Source organism: Alligator sinensis, unplaced genomic scaffold, assembly GCF_000455745.1.
Source record: "Alligator sinensis unplaced genomic scaffold, ASM45574v1 scaffold215_3, whole genome shotgun sequence".
Taxonomy (NCBI): Eukaryota; Metazoa; Chordata; order Crocodylia; family Alligatoridae; genus Alligator; species Alligator sinensis.
This window is the reverse complement of record NW_005842175.1, coordinates 341,866-360,012: the sequence shown is the minus strand read 5'-3', so window position 1 is coordinate 360,012 and position 18,147 is coordinate 341,866. Positions and strand designations below refer to the sequence as shown.

General features: G+C 50.7%; 1 protein-coding gene across 1 annotated transcript in view; it reads left to right on the top strand.

Moving 5' to 3' along the window:
* Positions 1-40: 40 nt before the first annotated feature.
* Positions 41-18,147, top strand: part of SH3BP1 (SH3 domain binding protein 1) — a 20,670-nt gene continuing 2,563 nt past the window's right edge. Inside the window, exons 1-16 of the mRNA XM_006025958.3 lie at positions 41-3,097; positions 5,584-5,626; positions 6,775-6,879; positions 7,011-7,087; positions 7,418-7,529; positions 7,724-7,800; positions 8,861-8,996; positions 13,246-13,314; positions 13,608-13,698; positions 14,213-14,355; positions 14,446-14,557; positions 14,678-14,759; positions 15,419-15,499; positions 15,958-16,074; positions 16,952-17,049; positions 17,704-17,833. Coding sequence (XP_006026020.1) covers positions 3,036-3,097; positions 5,584-5,626; positions 6,775-6,879; positions 7,011-7,087; positions 7,418-7,529; positions 7,724-7,800; positions 8,861-8,996; positions 13,246-13,314; positions 13,608-13,698; positions 14,213-14,355; positions 14,446-14,557; positions 14,678-14,759; positions 15,419-15,499; positions 15,958-16,074; positions 16,952-17,049; positions 17,704-17,833 — 1,535 coding nt within the window. The 5' untranslated portion in view covers positions 41-3,035. The remainder of the gene's footprint in view (positions 3,098-5,583; positions 5,627-6,774; positions 6,880-7,010; positions 7,088-7,417; positions 7,530-7,723; positions 7,801-8,860; positions 8,997-13,245; positions 13,315-13,607; positions 13,699-14,212; positions 14,356-14,445; positions 14,558-14,677; positions 14,760-15,418; positions 15,500-15,957; positions 16,075-16,951; positions 17,050-17,703; positions 17,834-18,147) is intronic.

Sequence of the window (18,147 nt, the reverse complement as noted above, 5' to 3'; positions counted from 1 at the left end):
CTCAAGGCTCTCTGTACTGCTGTGACTTGCATTCCACTGGCCTGGGCCTGGAAGTCCCCCAGTGTCTGCTCAATTCCTGTTTCGGTGTGTTAGTCACTCCCAGGCTGTTAGCAGGGTGTTAACTACCTCCTGCAATGGAGGGGGAGTGCAGCAGGAGCCAGGGCCAGGCATTGCTGCAGGGGAAGGATGGCTTTGTGCTTCTGCTGTAGGGGCCAGACATGAAGGCTGAGGCCTCTCTTCCCTGCTCCCATCCATATGGTGCACACACTGTTTGCAACCAGGTAGCTCTGCTACATGCATGCTTCTGTGCCAACTTCTTCCTTTGGGGCTTTCTATGGAACCTCTGCACTCACTGCCAGAATTCATTCCCCTGACTTGCTGTGCTGCAAGGCCCTATGTGCTGGCTGGGGCTGGGCTTGGTCCTGGGGAGGAAGAACTATTTTGGATAGAGCAAGCTGTGGGATGCAGGGGTTGAATGGGTCACTTTCAGCAGTGAGAACAGCCCTGGTTTTCCTTGCAAGACGAGTTGGAGTTGGTGTAAGGTCTGTCTGCTGCTAGAAACTCCTATTAAAAAAAATATCCAAATCCCCCCTCCCAAGCCAATGCTGTAAATTATTTGGAGTCCTGCTCCTAGGCTGGGAGTGACAGTAAGATATGGTTGTGTTAAACGGGTTCTGGGACCAGCTTGCATTTACTGCGTACTTCCTTTCTACTGCCCTCTGCTCTTCTCCCCTTGCTCTGTATGGTTCCTGGGAGGCACTGAATCTGGAGGTGTCTGATTGCGCTCTGGGTTTCCTTCATGTGGATTCTGTCTGAGAGCTCATGAAAGGGCAGTCAGGATGGTACCATGCAGCTCTGCACTGACCCCCTGTTTGAGAGAAAAGGAAACCTCAGCTCAGCAGGTGGGGAAGGCTAGCTGAGGATCCAATCCTCATCTTGGAAATGCCCAGCCTGGAGCTCTGGGTTTGGATGGACCCAGCCAGGCTGGCTCAGCTCTTTCTTTTACAGAGGTAGGTAAACTCAGGGCAGGCTTTGCAAGGAGTCCTCCAACACTAAGGTCCTGGCTACAGTATGTGACCCTGGAGTCTGCAGAGCTCGGCATCCTTGGCCATTATCATTGGCTGTAGGCTTTAAGTAAGCCCAGTTCTAGGCCTGGGGGCCATGCATGGTCCCAGGGGCAGGATGCTGGTTTGCATGTGGGGAGACCTGAGTTATGATCCCAACCCCCTACAGTCATCCCAGGTAGCTTCTGTCCCTGCCTGGAAAATGGGGTTGATGCCCTTTCTCCTGCCTTGAGAGCTCAAGAGACCACATGGGGCTGAGAAGCAGTGGTATGAAATAGTTTGGGGTTTTTTTAGTGTGCTGGTGTGTATTGGGGGGAGCTGAGGCATATAGGCCAGTTTTCCCTGCCCTCTTGCTTACCATTGCAGCGAGCATGCTGCTTAGCACACACAAGTGCTGACCACTTCCCGTCTTGGCTTTTGTGCTAGTTCCCCCGCTCACCCTGCAACCTAGCCACAGCACCTCCCTTCGCTACTAGAATGCCAGAAAAGGCTAAATTTGGGTGCGTTTGGCAGGGGTTGGGGGGAGGCAATATTTGGTTCTTTGCAGCTAAGAAAGAGAGAACCCCAGTCTGACAGATCTGACACCCTATAGCTGGTAAGATCTGGTTTGTAGAGCAGGGCTTCAGCTGCCCTGTGTCCCTGCAAGCTTGGGTTCTGCAGGCAGGAAGGCACTGAGAGCAGTCGCAGAGCTCGGCACTAGGCAGCCTGCTATGCCTGGAAACGTAGTGCAGGCAGCTCTGTGGTCCCTTGCTACAGCTGAGCTTCAGGCAGCTGCATGTAGGTGTTGCTCTGCGCTTTACCCCAATGTAAGCAACCAAAGCTGCCAGCTCCCTACCTACAGGGTCACACGTAGCCCCACAGGAAGTGGGCTTCCCTTGCTCCACTGCTCTCACCATCCTGCAGGTGCACACCAGGGGCTCTGTGCTGACAAAGCAAAGCAGCTGCAATTAGAAGGGAACAATCTCAGGGCTGGGCTAGCTGGCGAGGTTGCAGATGAAGAGTGAGGAGCACTGCTAGAGCTGTTCCAAGAGGGCCTTGAGGCTGGCCAAGCTGGGGCCTGGGAGCCTGCTGTGCTAGGTGCTGTACAAACACAGGAAAGGACAACTTTTGGCTTAGCAGAGGGGCTGCAGAGCGGGGAGTGAAGGGCAAAGAGCCGGGGAATGCTGCTGATCGCTGTTGAGCGGTATTGGCAGGCCTGAGGGACTGAGCAGGCAAGACTGGAATAGCAGAAGGGAGCACTGGCAGAACTGTGGGGCCAGGCTGGGACTAGCAAGAGACACTGGCAGCAGGGCATGGCCAAGGGGCTGGGGTAGAGCAGTTGCAAAACCGCTCTACCAGCACTGTGGCTTGGCCTCTCGCTGCCCGGAGTCCCCAGGCAGCTGTGTGAGACAGGCTGGGGACACCCCAGCTGCAAGCGAAGGGTAGCGTGGGCTCTTTCTTCTGATGCAGCAGCGGCATGTGCTTGTTCTGCCTTGTTAGGTGCTTGTAATAATATTTCCCCTTTAAGGCTTGGCTGAAGTTATTTATATTGTGGGGTGGTGACAACCAGAGAGCAGCAGCAAGAGCCCTGACTGCTCTTACCTGATCAGTACAAGGGCGTGGGGGGGAGCCAGATAAGGAAGGAAATAGAGAGAGACGAACAGAGAGGAGGCAACAGAGGAGGAGAAGGAGCAGGACGCCTCTGAGAAGAGGAGGGTGCGGGAAACGGAAGAGGGGAGAGGGCGGGAGCCTGAAGCCCTGAGCGAGGAGGCAAGAGAAGGAAGGAGAGAAAACAGGGTGGGGAGAGACCAGAGGGAAGGAGAGAGAAAAGTTGCGCGTGAGGGGAAGTGGAGTCTAGCAGAGGAAGAGGCAGGGGAGCCCCCATCTCTGATGACGCCAAGCGCAGCTGGTGGGTGCTAAGCGGGAGGCGCTGAGCGTGGCCGCAGTCGCAGCAGTGGCTGTGGTGGCACAGCCCCGTTCCCGTCTCCCAAGATGATGAAGAGGCAGTTTCACCGGATGCGGCAGCAGCTCACCTATCCTGGCCTCGTGGGACGGTAAGGACCCAGTTTCGCGCTCTCTCCCAAAAGTGGCGATGTCCTGCCAGCTCTCGGGCTCTGGGCAGAGGGAAGGCCAAGACGCCGTGCAGGAGAGCATTGTGCAAAGTCCTAGCCTCCCGGAGGTTGTGGGCCAGAGGCGTGCCAGGCTGAGGGGATAGTGGGGGGCTGGGGACAGGGATCCTGGGGGTCCTGCTAAAGCTGCCCTAGAACCAGTGCTGCCCCAGGGGAGACGGGGTGACCGGGGAAGGCGGGAAATGCACCAAATCACCCATGAGCAGCTCCCATGGTCCTTCAGGAAGCTGGGCGGATGGAGCAGTGCCGCCCAGCTGCCCTTGTCCTGCTGGACCCCGATCAGCAGAGATGCTGCGGCACATGTGGTGCTGCCCTCTGATGCACCCAGGCCCTCATCTTCCATTGCAGCATACCAGGGTAGCTTGCAGCGTTGGGCTGGATGGGCTGTGAAGGGAAAGCCCTGCTGAAGCTTAATCCTTCCTGTGGGGAGATAAGAGCAGGCAGCAGCTGTGATGCAGGGATGGGGTGCTGCAGAGAGAAGTTCCCCAACTACCAGCAAGAGAGAGGGAGGGACCCCCAGGAAGAGGAGTAAGAATGAAGGAGCATCCACTCCCACTGCTACTCTCGCTTCCGGGCTGGAGAAGGCCCCGTGCAGAAGTTGAATCCCCTGTGAGAGGCGGAGGGAGCTTCCCCTTGTTTCCTTTAGCTTTTGGGAAGTGCCTGTGACAAAGGAGGGGCTGTCTGAGGGAGGCTCCTTTCCCTTTCCCCCTCGGAGGGTTTTTCTGGTCCTGTCTCTGCTGTGTTGGTTTGTTGGGTTTTTTCCCCCTCTTCACCAAATTGTTCCAGTTTCCAAAGCTCTCCCCTTGCAAAAACCAGAAATTAAATTTTGGGCCCCCCTTCTCGGCTCTCTTTTGCTCTCTGCACACACGTACCCACACGTGCACACACATTTGCATGTGCACACACATGCACACTTTCATGCCAGGAGGCTGAGAACAGCCCAAACGTATCTCCTTGTTCACCCAAGGGCAGGCAACCACCACTTTCACACTGCCATAGCCTCGCCTTCCTTTCCCTCAAAGCAACAGCCCCCCTGGATTTCTCCTCATACAGGAGGCTTGCTGGTGCAAGGCAGGAGAGCACTTAGGGTCTCTTGCTACAGCTCCAGAGAGGTGTCTATCTGTCACCATGGCCAAGGCCACCCCCAGTGTGCCTCAGCTTTGCTCAGGTACACTTTTGACTGACAACAGGTATGGATCAGCTTCAATGCCTCTCTTCTGCCTGTGCCAAGCTGGCTATGGCACTGCTTGACTTCGGAGCCTCTTTTCTGTGGCCTCCTTTGTAATCCCATCTGACTCGGCCTTCCTCAAGCCTTGCCACCCCCAGCTGCCTGTGGCTGCGCCTCTTCAATGGCATTCAGTCTGGGTACAGTCTCTGAAATGGGCCAGCTCAAGCTGCAGCCCTGGTGGGAAGAGAAGGTGCACAATACAAAGGCCAAGATTTTTTCCAAGTGACCAGTGACAAGAGACAGCCAAACAGGAGACTATCCCAATCCTAGGGAACTTTCTCTGCCTGAAATTTGCTTCTGGTTTAAATTGAGTTGGACTGAAACAAAAATATCTCAAAATTTCCAGCAAACTGGAAACTCCTGGCACTCCGTGGCTGCTCCATGAAATGGATATTCTTGAGCTCTGCCACACCGAGCTATTGCAGGCAGCTCCCCAGGGGCTCCAGCTAACGCCAATGGTTCGGGAGAGTTGCCAAACCCCAGATGCTTTGAATGAAATGTTTTGGAGCTGGAAGAACTGGCATTTTCTGATTTAAGATGCCCCTGCTTGTCAGAGGGTGGGTGCTTGGCACTTTCTGATAATCGGGATTATTAAGGCATCTTAAGGTGGGTCCCAGACTCTCTGGTCATTTCTGAAGATCTTGGGCTAAATCAGGGGCGGGCAGTTATTTTGGGCAGAGGGCCACTTACTGAGTTTTGGCAAGCCATCGAGGGCCGCATGACAGGCAGCCCAGGGCAGATAAATATTAATTTTCTAAATTTTTTAGGGGCCCTGTGGGCCGGATAGAATGGCCTGGCGGGCCACATCCGGCCCCCGGGCCGTATTTTGCCCACCCCTGGCCTACATCCTATGCTCATCTGTGAAGGTGCTGGAGCAGGCCTTCACTGCCCGAGCTATTGCTGTGCTATCTGCTCTCCCTGAACGTGATAAGGAGAACAACTTGAAAGGCAGGGCACCTTTCATGTTCCTCACATCCTCTTCACCTGTAAGCTTCTCTTGAAAGCCTTCTGAGAGCTTTAGATGTGATGATCCAGGACCCACCCTCTGCCCTCTATCCCTGTGAGCAGACAGGAGAGGGGGCAGTCAAGTGCCTGCTTTCCCGAGACAGCAGAATAGAGGTTGCAGTATGTGCTGATACTTCCGCCTGTGCTGACATGTCTGTCTCTCCCACTCCTTCCTCAGAAGCCAAGAAGCAACTGAGCTTCTGACGGATGACTTGCTGCAGGTAAGGTGTGGATTTGGCCCGCAAGCTTGTACACACAGGCACAGGCATGTATGTGGGACGGGCCATGTGCTCGTGTAGCATTAATGCCTAGGTCAGCCTTGGCCTGGGTTTTTGTGCATCCTGGAATGATGCCTGGGTATAATGGCAATAGCCCTAGGACAAGCACCTTAAGTTTCCCCACAGCTAGGGCACAGGGATGAGGGTTTCTGGCTGACTATACCATGGTCCCATTCAGTGGAGAGAGCTGGTCTCAGGCACTCATTCTTTTGTGGGCTGTGCTATACCAGCAAGGCTTTGAGGTCTGTGGCGCAGCAACAGTCGTGTTGGAGGACTCAGTTACAGCATGTTCTAATCACATTAGCACATGGCCTGCTTTTGTCCGTAAGTGTGTTATAGCCATGTTTAGGAACCTACATCCAGGCTATGCAGGCCAAACCAGTCAGGACGAGAATGAGGCCATGACACAAGTGTGCTACAACCATAATGTAGGTGACAGAGGTGGTGTAGCAAGGTATTTCAGAACTTGAGGGGGCAGGATATACTGACCACTGGGGAGTAGGAGGGCAGGGGGAGCAGAATCTTATCTGCCCTAGCAGCTACTACAGCTACAGCACTTACTGAAGCAGCGTGAGTTTGGCTGCTATAGCTGAGGAATGGGCTTGTTGCATGCTGGTGCAGCAGCCCATCCAGCATGAACTCCACGGGTTCATTCTTGGTGCCCCAGTCCCCCCCACATATACTTCTGGGCACAGGGCTGTGCCTCCCACAGCAAATCAGGGGTGGGAGGTGGCACTTTCCATTTGCTTTGCTCAACCCCCTCCCCTACAGATACACTATGGCATGTGGTTTGCGTGAGGAACCAACTACATACACAAAAAAGACAATAGATGACCACAAGGGGTTGACCACAGGGGGATGTGATGGGATGTTAGCAGATACAGGGCATTACACCAGGTCCCTACATGCTGGGGAAAGGGGAGGTTCTGTTCCCCTAAAGCAGAGCCACTGTCTCAGCTAGACAACCCCAGCAAGTCAAGGAGGAGTCCCTGTGATTAGGCCAGAATGAAGTGAGAGGAGGGGTTTCCAGCTGGCAGGGGAAGGGATTCCCCCAGTCTTGCCCACATCCTGTCCTTCCCCTTTCCCTCTAGATTGAGCAGAGAATTGAGCCGGCGAAGAAGGCAGCACACAATGTGTCCAAGAGGCTCCAGGCATGTCTACAGGGGCAGAGTGGCTCAGAGGTGGACAAGCGGGTGGTAAGTGTCTCCCTGCCCATCCTATGGCTTTCCCTGCCCATGCCGGAATTGGAATTCAAATCCAGGTCTTCAAGCCCGGACAAGTCTACTCATTGTCTCCCTCTCTTCTCTTTTTCCTTGGCTCTGTGCAGAAGAAGCTGCCTCTGATGGCTCTGTCCATCACAATGGCTGAGAGCTTCAAAGAACTAGACACTGATTCCAGCATGGGGTAAGTGCTTGGAGGAGAGGAGCTAAGGAGCCCTGAAACAGGGCTCTCCATAGAACCCAAATCATGTACCCTCCGCGGCCCCAATCCTGGGGTGCCTGCTGCCAGAATCTACCTGCCAACATGCTGGTGACAGGGGTCATCCACCCAGCTCCCCCAGCACCAGTGTTAGGATTTGTGTTCAGGACCTCCAAGTGCAGCAGGAGCTGAGAACTACTTTAGAGATCATCGCTGTCTGCCTCCCCAGTGAAGTACCCCTGGAAGTGGGGACATGGGTGTAGGGGAGAGGTCGCTTAGGCCTGCAGTGATTCTCTCTCCCCTCCATCCCTGCAGGAAAGCTCTAGAGATGAGTTGTTTCATACAGAGCAATCTGGCCAAAGTCCTGGCTGAGTTTGAAATCGCCTTGGAGAGAGAGGTCCTACAGCCCCTGAACAAACTGAGTGAGGTAGCCCTGGCCTCTCTCCTTCACTCCCTATCTTATCTTTGTGTTTCCACCCTTTCTCACTCATTCCATCTCCCCTGCCTGCTCATCCTCTCTGGAACTGCTCTCTCCCTCCCACCTTGCTTCATGTAGCATAAACAGCTGTTCTAGGCCCACAGGCAGGATCTGTGATTAAATCTCACCCCAATCTCTCCCAGGAGGAACTGCCTGTTATCCTGAAACGCAAGAAGACCCTTCAGAAGCTGATCTCAGACTGGAACTCCATCAAGAGCAGGTACCAAGGAAGGGCAGACAGTGGGAGTGGAGAGGGAGGAACTGCTGCAGCCAGATAGTAGGATGATGTACTTTGAGATCCAGATGATTGCCCCCTAAGAATGGGCACTGACAGGTGCAGGGCAGAGGAGGGAGCTTCTCCCTGAAAGCTGAGATTGGTTAAGTCACTTGCAGGCAAGAATGCTCCAGTCATTCATGCAGGCTCTTTGTGGTAAAGGCACCCTCAAATCAACTATACAGGCAAAACAGGCAGAGGCTGAGGGCAACACAGTAAGCAATAACTGTTAACATGAAGACTGTGTGTTGGTCAACTTGCCTGTTGGCCCACATCCCCCCAGTGCAGGGCCTGGTCCCAGGGTAGTGCTGACACTGTCTGTGCTCACACTCTTCCTAGCTCTGAATGACCAATTCCTTGTATGGAGCAGGAGTGCAAAGTAGAGCCCACAAACAACTGCTCTGCTAAAAGCATCCCAAGCTTTGTGGCTCCTGGGATCACGTGTTTCCCAGTATTCTTTGCACTCTGTTCCTGACTTGGACAAGGGACAGGGAGGGATGTTTCATGCTTTCATTTAAGGGGCTGGTGCCCTTCATTTTAAATAGGAACCATGGGCTTGAGTGCACTCCCTGCGTCATTGAGTCCAGGCCCCTGATATTGTGGATGCTATGTCATTGTGTTATCCCTTCATAAGCGAATGCAGCTCCACCTTAGAAGCAGCGGGCCTGTTGGACTCCCCTGCTCCTATTGGGAGGCTGTTCCAGCACATCTCTTCTCTGGTGGTTAGAAATATCTTTCTAATTTCCAGCTTAAATGCATTCATGGCCAGTTCATACCCCTTGGCTCTTGTGCCAGCTTTGACCTTAGGCTGAAGGACAGTGCTCCCTGATGCAGTTATAGGCAGCAATCATAACCCTGCTCAGCCCTTGTTCCCAAACAAACCAAGCCATGTTCTTCCAGTCTCCTGTCATAAGACAGACTCTCCATGCCCCTGAACACCCTGGCAGCCCTCCTCTGCTCATGTTAACCCAGGTAGTTAATCAGACTCTTCTTTTGTAACCCAAAGGTTGAATCAAGCTGTCAAGAACTCCAGTAACAGTGCTGGGGTTGCTACTGGCCCTGGAGCATCATCTGCAGCCATCAAACTGGAGAACCTGAGGGAGGAAGAAGAGGAGGTGAAGAGGAGGGTGGAGCAATGCAAAGTGAGTGGGCAGCCTCCCTCCTCAGTTTGGGGAAAGACAAGATGAGCCAAAAATGGAGAAAGGTCTCCAGGGCCAGGGTCACATTTATCCTCAGCTATTGTGTGCCGGGAGTTCTCAGAAGCCAACCACTCCATGAAGAGCTCTATCTGGAGTGAAAACATTGGTCTTTAAGCAGCCCAACCAGTGAAAGCCTTGCTCACTAGTAAGATCTCTGGAGTGACTGCCACAGAGAGATGTATAGAACCAAGGAAAAATAGAAGGGACCTCAAGAGGTTATATAATCCAGCCCCTATTCAAGGTAGGAACATGCCCACCTAAACCATCCCAGGCAGATGTTTGTCTAACCTGCACTTAAAAACTTCTAGTGATGGAGATTCTGCAACCACTTTAGGCTGTTCTGGTGTTTAAATTACACCCTCATGGTTAGAAATTTTTCCTTAGTATCCAGCCTAAGTTTCTCTTGTTGTAATTTAAGCCCATTACTTTGTGTTGTCTCCTGTGAACACAGAGAGCAATTGATTGCCATCATCTAAATAATCCCCATTTTTGTATTTAAAGACTTATCCATAGTTCCTTTCAGTTTTTTTTCCATAAACTAAATATTCCCAGTTCTTCCAACCTGTCCTCTCGCATCATGTTTTCTAAATCTCTAATAATTTTTGTTCCTTTCTGGGTCCTTTTCACTTTTTCTATGCCTTTTTTGAAGTACAGTGTCCAAAAGCAGGACATAGTATTCAAGTGAGGTCTCACCGGTGTTGAATAGAGTAGAATAATCACTTTCCTTGCCTTGTAAGCAACGCTCCTGCTAATGCATCCCAATGTATTATTCAGTTTTTTCAATGGTATTGCACTGTTGACTCATTCAGTTTTTGGTCCACTGTAACTCCCAGTCAACATCTGTAGTACTGTAGCCTAGCCAAGCCATTCAATTTGTATCTGTTCTTTGGTCATTCTGTCCTAAATATAGTATTTTGCATTTGTCTTTATTGAATTTCAACTGATTTATTTCAAATCATTTTTCCAGTTTATCAAGGTTGTTTTGAATTTTAATGCTGTCCTCCAAAGTGACTGCCACCCCACCAAACTTAGCATCATCTGCAGATTTATGAAGTATACACTTGGTTCCACCCTTCAAATCATTAATGAAGATATTAAACAATACTGAAACTAGAACCAACCCCTGGGAGGGACCCCACTTGATACCTCCTCCCAGTTAGACACTGAGACATAGTTATTGAACCCACCTTGTAGTAGTTTCATCTAGACAAGACTTCCTTCCCTTACTTAGGAGAGTATAAGAGACAGGGTCAAAAGCCTGGATAAAATCAAATCATGTCACATTCACAACTTCCCCTCCATACACAAAGGCCATCCACTTATAAAAGAAGCAACTTATCCTTTGCTCTTGGCAAACCCATTATACTGGCTGCTCCTTATCACTTTTTCTTATCCTTATCTAGTTCTGCTTAGAAATAGATTCTTTGATATGTTCCAGTAACTTTTCTGGTATTTAATATTACATTGGCTGGTCTCATCTGTAATTCCCTGGGTTCTCTTCCCCTCTCCCCACCATCCCCTTTTTCACTATATTTCCCCTTTTTCAGTTTGGAGGGACCTTACCTGATGTCTGTAAGCTCTCACAGACTATAGCCAGTGTTTGTGCAATTACCCCAGTCAATTCCTTGAGCACTCTAGGGTGAATCTCATCTGGCCTTGCTTATTTAAAACATCCAGCTTGTCTAAGTAAGCTCAAACTAACCTCTAATCTGTTATTTTCCTACTGAAGGATGATTAACCCTTGCTGCTAACTCTGCTTGACATCTTTTTATGAAGATTGAAGTAAAAAGACATTAAACACTTCAGCCTTCAGCCACATCGGTTTCCCTTCCCCCTTCAGCAAGGGACCTCCATTTTCCATGGTCTTCCTCTTTCTTCAAACTTACTGATATAGTGCTTTTTGTTGGCTTTTATATCCTTTTCTGGCTGACCCTCAATTTGGGCCACTTTGGCCTTCCTGATTTTTTCCACACGTGCCTGTACTATACTCATATCATCTTTAGTACTGTGCCTGTACTATACTCGTATCATCTTTAGTACTGTGGCCAAGTTTCCACTTTTTCAGAGGTTTTTTTTTTAAGTTTTAGGCAACTGAAGAGCTCATAATTTCATAGATTCATAGACATCAGGGCTGGAAGGGACCTCGGAAGATCATCGAGTCCAGCCCCCCGCCCAAAGGGCAGGAAGTCAGCTGGGGTCATAGGATCCCAGCAAGATAAGCATCCAGTTTCATCTTGAAGGTGTTCAATGAAGGCGCTTGAACCACCTCCGGTGGCAGGCTGTTCCAGACCTTGGGGGCTCGGACAGTAAAGAAGTTCTTCCTTATGTCCAGCCTGAAACGATCTTGAAGTAGTTTGTGACCATTCGACCTCGTCATCCCTTGGGGCGCTCTGGTGAACAAACGTTCCCCCAGATGCTGGTGGTCACCCCTGATAAACTTGTAGGTGGCCATCAGATCACCCCGGAGCCTGCGCTTTTTCAGGCTAAAGAGCCCTAGGGCTCTCAGCCTGTCATCGTAGGGTCTGCTTCCCTGAGCTCTGATCATGCGCGTGGCTCTTCTCTGGACTCTCTCAAGCTTCTCCACTCCAGAATTTAACCAAGCCAGTCTCTTGCTGCACTTTTATCTTATGTTCATAGCAAGATAGCCTGCTCTTGTGCCTTTAATGTTGTCTCTTTAAGGTATAACCAGCTCGGCTGGACTCCTTTTCCCCTCACACTTGCCTCTCATGGGATTCTGCCTACTATTTCCCTGGGCTTATCAAAGTCTGCTTTTCTCAAGTCCAATGTTTTTATTATACTTCTTCCTTCCCCTCAGGATCATGCACTATGTTAATTCATGATTCCTGTCGCACGCAGTTGCCTTCTACCTTCAGCTTCTTAACCAGTTCTTGCCTCTAAGTAAGCAGCATATTGAGAAGAGCTTCTCCCCTAGTTGGTTTCTCCTCCACCTGTACCAAAAAATTGTTTGCAACACAGTACAAACACTTGTTGGGAATGTCTGTGCACTGGTGTATTGCCATCACAGCAGATATCAGGGTAATTAAATCTCCCATGAGCACTAGGGCAGTGATTTTCAACCAGGGGCCAGCAGCACAACCTACAGTGCCATGAGACACTTTCAAAGCTTCCCTGGGGTGCCATGTCATGTTGGCCCTGTGTAGGTGTGCAAACATATTCACAAGATGAACACACAGATTTAGAATAGGAATTCATAGTGTCTAAAATATTCTGACCTGTTGTGGGCTTTCTAAGTTCTTTGCAACAGAAAAACTGCTCTATTATTTTTCTGCACTCAAAAAAAAAAAATGAGTGAAAAACGATGAATTAGCATTTTCCAAGGGGTACTTCAAGTCTAACAAGGGGTGCCTCAAGTTAAAAACATTGAGAACCACTGCACTAGGGCCTGATTTGGATCATTCCGTTATTTATTTGGAGGTTACCTCATCCTCTTGATTTGGTCTTAGTAGACACCCAACGTGATATCACCCTTGCTGCTCTTTCCTCTTTTAATTTACACAGAAACTTTTAACAGGTCTGTCTCCCAGTTTGCTTCATTTGCTGTCTTTCTCTTGATACAGTCCTGTCTTCTAGGCACAGATTATGGAACATATTCTATTCAAGGAGAGGCTGGAAAAGCTGGGGCTCTTCAGCTTGAATGAGAGGAGGGATATGACAGAGGCCTGGGATTGTGAGCGGCCTATAAAAAATAGAGAGGGAAGTATTATTTGTCACATCTCATAACACAAAAACTAAGGGCTCTCCAATGAAATGATCAAGCAGCAGGCTTAAAACAAACAAAATGTACTTTTTTTTTCTTACATAACACTTAGTTAACTTGTGGAACTTGGTGTCACAGGAGGTAGTGGAGGTCTGTAGAATAGGGACTAGATAAATGTAACCTACTGCTGGTGACGAAGAGGGTCTGACAAGGGATGGATCACTCTAAAGATGCCTTGTTTATTATGCTCTTTAAAGCATCTGCTAGTGGTCACTGTTAGGACAAGATACTGGGCTGGATGGACCTTTAGTCTGACTCCATATGGCAGTTCTTATGACCTGGCTGTAGGAGCACCCTTTATGTGTGAGCCGTGGCATTAATGAGGGCTGCTGTAGGTGCCCCCACAGAAGCATTGTCTTCCTTTTTGGGAGTGATGAGGATGAAGGTTGACATCTACTGCCTTTCTTTCCCCAGGATGAGTACATGGCTGACCTATATCACTTCTCCACCAAGGAGGACAACTACGCTAACTACTTCATCAAAGTAAGCCTCTCTGTTCCATGCAGGTCCCTTCCTCAGTTCCTTCCTATTGCATAAAAATCTCTTGGGTTTGCTATGTGGTACTGGCCTCATCTTTATATCCTTGTCCATCCCCACCCTCCGTCATCCCACCTCTTTAGGAAAGGTCCTCTGTATCTCTCTGTCACCTCCCACTCTGCTTTCCTTTCACATCTTGTCTGAAAGCATCATTCTCAGTGACATCTCTTGGAGCCAGGGTTTCTGTGGGAGATGCTCTGCAGGGTAAAGCTGTGTTTGCATGTCATCTGCTCTGACAGCTGCTAGAAATCCAAGCTCAGTACCACCAGACGTCTCTTGCATCACTGGACGCTGCCTTGACAGAGCTGAGGGAAACCCACGGTCAGACAGGTAAAAGCAGAGCTGTCCACATTGATTTGGGTGGAATGGAGGGTGGAAGTCCAGCTGACTGCCCAGGGGGTGTAACCAAAAAGGGATGGGTTTCTTCACTGCTTCTTATGGGTCTCTCCATCACCTTGAAGCTGGGCTTTGGTGAACAACGTAGATACAGTGCAAGGAGCAGGCAGGTGAGATTTGCATGTGGATTGCCCCCTGCCAATGTAGCCCAAGCCTCACCTAGAAAGGCCAAAGCTAGGAGTGAGATGGGGGCTCAGCCCCTTTGCTGTAACTGCTGGCAAGACAGAGCGGGTTGTGGTGACAGGGGCGTTATGATGTGGTCCCCTGTCCTGTGAGGAAAGAGGCTGACAGCTCTCAGCTCATTCAGTCACTACCTGGCTGTCTAAACATGCAGCCCACTGACCCTAAACATTTGGGCTTGGACTCATAGAAGAAAGATGTTGCCTCACCCACTTCCCTGTGAGAGTTTAGCCTGTATTCTCTCCTGATCTCTCACCTCTTTTTCCAGAGCCCCCGATCCCTTTGAATACCGCTGTATCAAAGTATTATGGGGAGCCCTTAGAGGAGCACTTGAGGAGTTTGGGTCGGGAGATCGCGCTCCCCATTGAAGCCTGTGTCATGATGCTGCTGGCATCTGGCATGAGGGAGGAGGTAGGTGCCACTTGCTGCCCCACCTCTGCCCATCCATGCAAATCCCAGTCCATCCTCCTGTAACTTCTCTCTCCTCTCTCTTCCTTCTAGGGACTCTTCAGGTTGGCAGCAGGAGCCTCCATGCTAAGGAAGCTGAAGTGCAGCCTGGCCAATGACTCCAGTGCCCTAGAGGAATTCTACTCAGACCCACATGCTGTTGCTGGTCTGTACTGGAGGTTCTGGAGAGGGCAGGGGTGCTGGGGACCAGCTGTGGCACCAGCTGGATGCAGTGGGTGGAGCAGAGTACCTTTTTTCTAAAGCGCATCAATTTGCTTCCTCTCAGGTGCACTGAAATCCTACTTGCGAGAGTTGCCCCAGCCCCTGATGACCTTTGACCTCTATGACAACTGGCTGAGTGTAGCTTTGTAAGTGGAAGCCAGTGATGCAGATGTCCTAAGTCAAGCTATAGCAATAAATGTTTCTAGCTCCAGAGATAGCATCCAACTGTGGACTGAGCATGAGCCATGCAGTGGCCTCTGTCTGAGCATTCCAGCAACCTGAGATGGTTTCAGAGAGATGAACTTCATGTCCCCCTATTATCCTGATTGGCAGATCAGCCCAGCAGTGACTCCAGTATCAGCATACAACTGTTCAATTGCTGTTATTGCAGGGGGTGGAATGAGAGTGGGACTGGAGCATGCTGGGTTGAGCCTGAGAGGTGCTATCCAAATTAAAAACACAGGAAAGACCAGAGGAGACTCACAAGAACAGGGAAAGGAAAGAGTTCAAAGCTGATAGTCTCCCCTTTGATCCCTGCACTGTTCCTCTGCTGGCATCTGTGAGCAGTCCATTTGGGTGAGGGGGAGGGTACTGTCCTGGATTTGTATCCAACCTACAGGCCCTCCTTTGTCATAACATTTGGCCCTCTCCTCCCAGCAAGTCCAACAGCCATGCTTCAGCCTGCCTCAACATGGGGAAGGGTTGGGAGCTTTCACCTCTCTTCGTCTGTTGCCTCCCTCCTCCTTCCATCCTTCCATGCAAAATACAAGACAAACTGTCTCCTTTCCCCTCTCCTCTGTTTCAGCTTCAAAGAGCCTGAGGAGCGTGTGCAGAGCCTCCGAGACACCTGCAGCCAGCTCCCCCAGGACAGCTACAACAACTTGAGGTCTGGCACAAGGATCAGTGCATCTTGGCTTTGTACTATGCCCACCACCCAGGCTGTGGGAGTGCTACAGGCAGAGAATGGTCCCCTCCCAAAACACCCAGACCATGACTCCTGCATAACTCTCAAGCAGCAAGAGACCAGGACAGGAAATCTTAGGCAGTGGTGTTCACAAAACAAATCCCTTAGACAAGGGGGACCAGCCTTCACTGTGCCCTCTACTCATCACTGCAGGAGAGGGACCAAGGAGGGAATTCTTGCCTCCTCATTGCAGTGCAAAGTGTACATCTGGGACTCGGGCCCTGCCCTCCATACTCCTACCAGCTCTGCGTTGTCTGATGGGGAGAGGCCCAGATGGTAGTCTCAGCTCCCCCATCTCCATGTGGCCATGCAGAGTACTAACTCTCTAGGTGCCATGGGACTGTGGTCTCCTACTGTTCACTGCCTCCTTTTTCCAACAGGTATTTGATCAAGTTTTTAGCTAAGCTGGCTGAACATCAGGAAGTGAATAAAATGAGCCCTAGCAACATCGCCATCGTTCTGGGGCCCAACCTGCTGTGGTCACAACAGAACACAGGGTAATACATGGGCTTCCCAGGGTATCTGTTCTGGGATGGGACCCTCCTCTCCACCATTGTACTTGAGTGTTTGCCTCCTTTCATCACAAGCCCTGGCTAGTGTTTGCTGACCAAGCAGATACAGTTGGAGCACTTCCTTTAAGAGGGTCTTGTTAGTACTGACTGTCCAGGCCCCTATGGCATTGCTCTTAAACACTACTCCCTTAATGCACTGTTCCCCAAACCTATAGCATGTACTGCCAGTCCACTCCTAGGCATCCTGCCTGGCTCTACCAGTGCACCTCAGTATTCAATTAATTCACCTACCTCCTAGCTTGTGCCACCATTCACACCACCAATACCCCTCAACCCTGGTGTGGCTCCACCCAAATTATTCTACCTCCTTCCAGTATCCCTGTCACATAGGTCAGCCAGTTCATCTCAGTCCTGACCTACTCCAGTGATACACTCTTCCTGACCCCATAATTCTGCTGCTATATGGCAGCATTTTGCAAAAGGGAGGAAATGTTTCCTGAGGACAGGCTGAGACCCAGCACACTCATGGCATGCATGACACAAGGCAGAGTTTGAATCCAGGCTACTAGAGATAAAAGGGCAGTGCGCTCCCTCCCTGGCACTGGTCCATACAGCTGTGCCTTCTGCTTTGAACCTCTCTCCTCACTAACAGCAAGCATAAAAGGAGTTAATCCTTGTGTCCCCCAGGATTTCTCTCCAAAGAGGTACCATATTTAGAAGGCAGGCAGACAGTCATATAATCTGGTTTCAAGGACCAGTAAACTGCCGGGACAGCAGCTGCACTAATTGTATATCTCCGTTTCCTATTTTACAACACTCCTAATGGCTTTTTTTTTTTATTTCTCTCTCCCATCCTGTCTAGAGACCCACTGCAACTAGACCTGGCCTCCGTGTCCTCCATCCAGGTGGTGGGAGTTGTGGAAGCCCTGATACAGAATGCTGACAGCCTCTTCCCTGGGGGTAAGGGGTAGCCCATCTGTACTGCAGGCCAGGCTCCAGTTTTCTTTGGATCAAGGCCAGTGAGGTCAGAGACATGGCCAGGTGTTGTGACTGAGCAACCTGCAGACTCAGATATGGCACACCTGTGTATGAGATGAGAAGGGGTGAGACTCTGACCCAGAGAGGCCAGGAGGGAAGTCCTGTCCAGGTCTTTTTCCTCCTCAGCTACTAGCAGCTGCAAGGCAAGAGCATGAGGAAGCATGTAAAGCAAGGCAATAGATCACTAGTCCTCAAATTCCTGACGGCATACAGTGGGAATCCCACTCCACACCTTGGGGGCTAGGAGATCCCTAGGTACCCTGTGGAATCTGAGGCACTGTTCAGAATCTGGCAGCCAAGGGCAGAGAGAAACCCCTTGAGAGCCCCATCTGCAGTGACTGTGGCAGGTGCTCCAGCTCTGCAGGTTGGTTTGTTCTCCACCAGTACTCGCTCCAAAGCCTACTGGAGTCAAGGGGCCTACTGGAGGACCTTACAGGGGGCCTCCAAAGCCTACTGGAGCCAGACACCTGTGGGTCAATCCCTCATGCTCTGAGAGGTGCCTTTGCTCCCAGCCTGAGGACAACTGGTGCAGAGGAAGCTTCTTCAGCATGTTAATTTGTGTTTTGCTTTATTTAGCGATAGATTTCAATGTCTCAGGCATGTTCACTCCCCCTGAGGAGATTAAGCTCCCTGAAGCCCCTTCAGCGGAGAAGCCTTCATCCGAGTCCCTTCCTGCCAGCTCTACCTCTCTTCCAGCTGGAGAAGCGTAAGTGACTACCAGTGAGCGAGGCATGGCCATCGTGCTTGTCCCCTGTCCAGTCACTTGACTTCAGTAACTTCATCTAAAATCCCCCCTGCCCCAAAGCCTTCCTCCCCCTGAGAACCATTTACCTTGTAGCTGTGTACATCCAGACCAGTGCAGCTAATGGCATGGTCGAGCACTAGGCTTGTGGTCCCAGGTGCCAGCTGCCCTTGGGAGCCCCATCTGCCATATAGAAGACAAGTCTCGGGCAGACACATTTATCTGTGGCACTTGGTTCTAATAGCCAACAGACGTGAGGAAAGGGACCTTGACTTGAC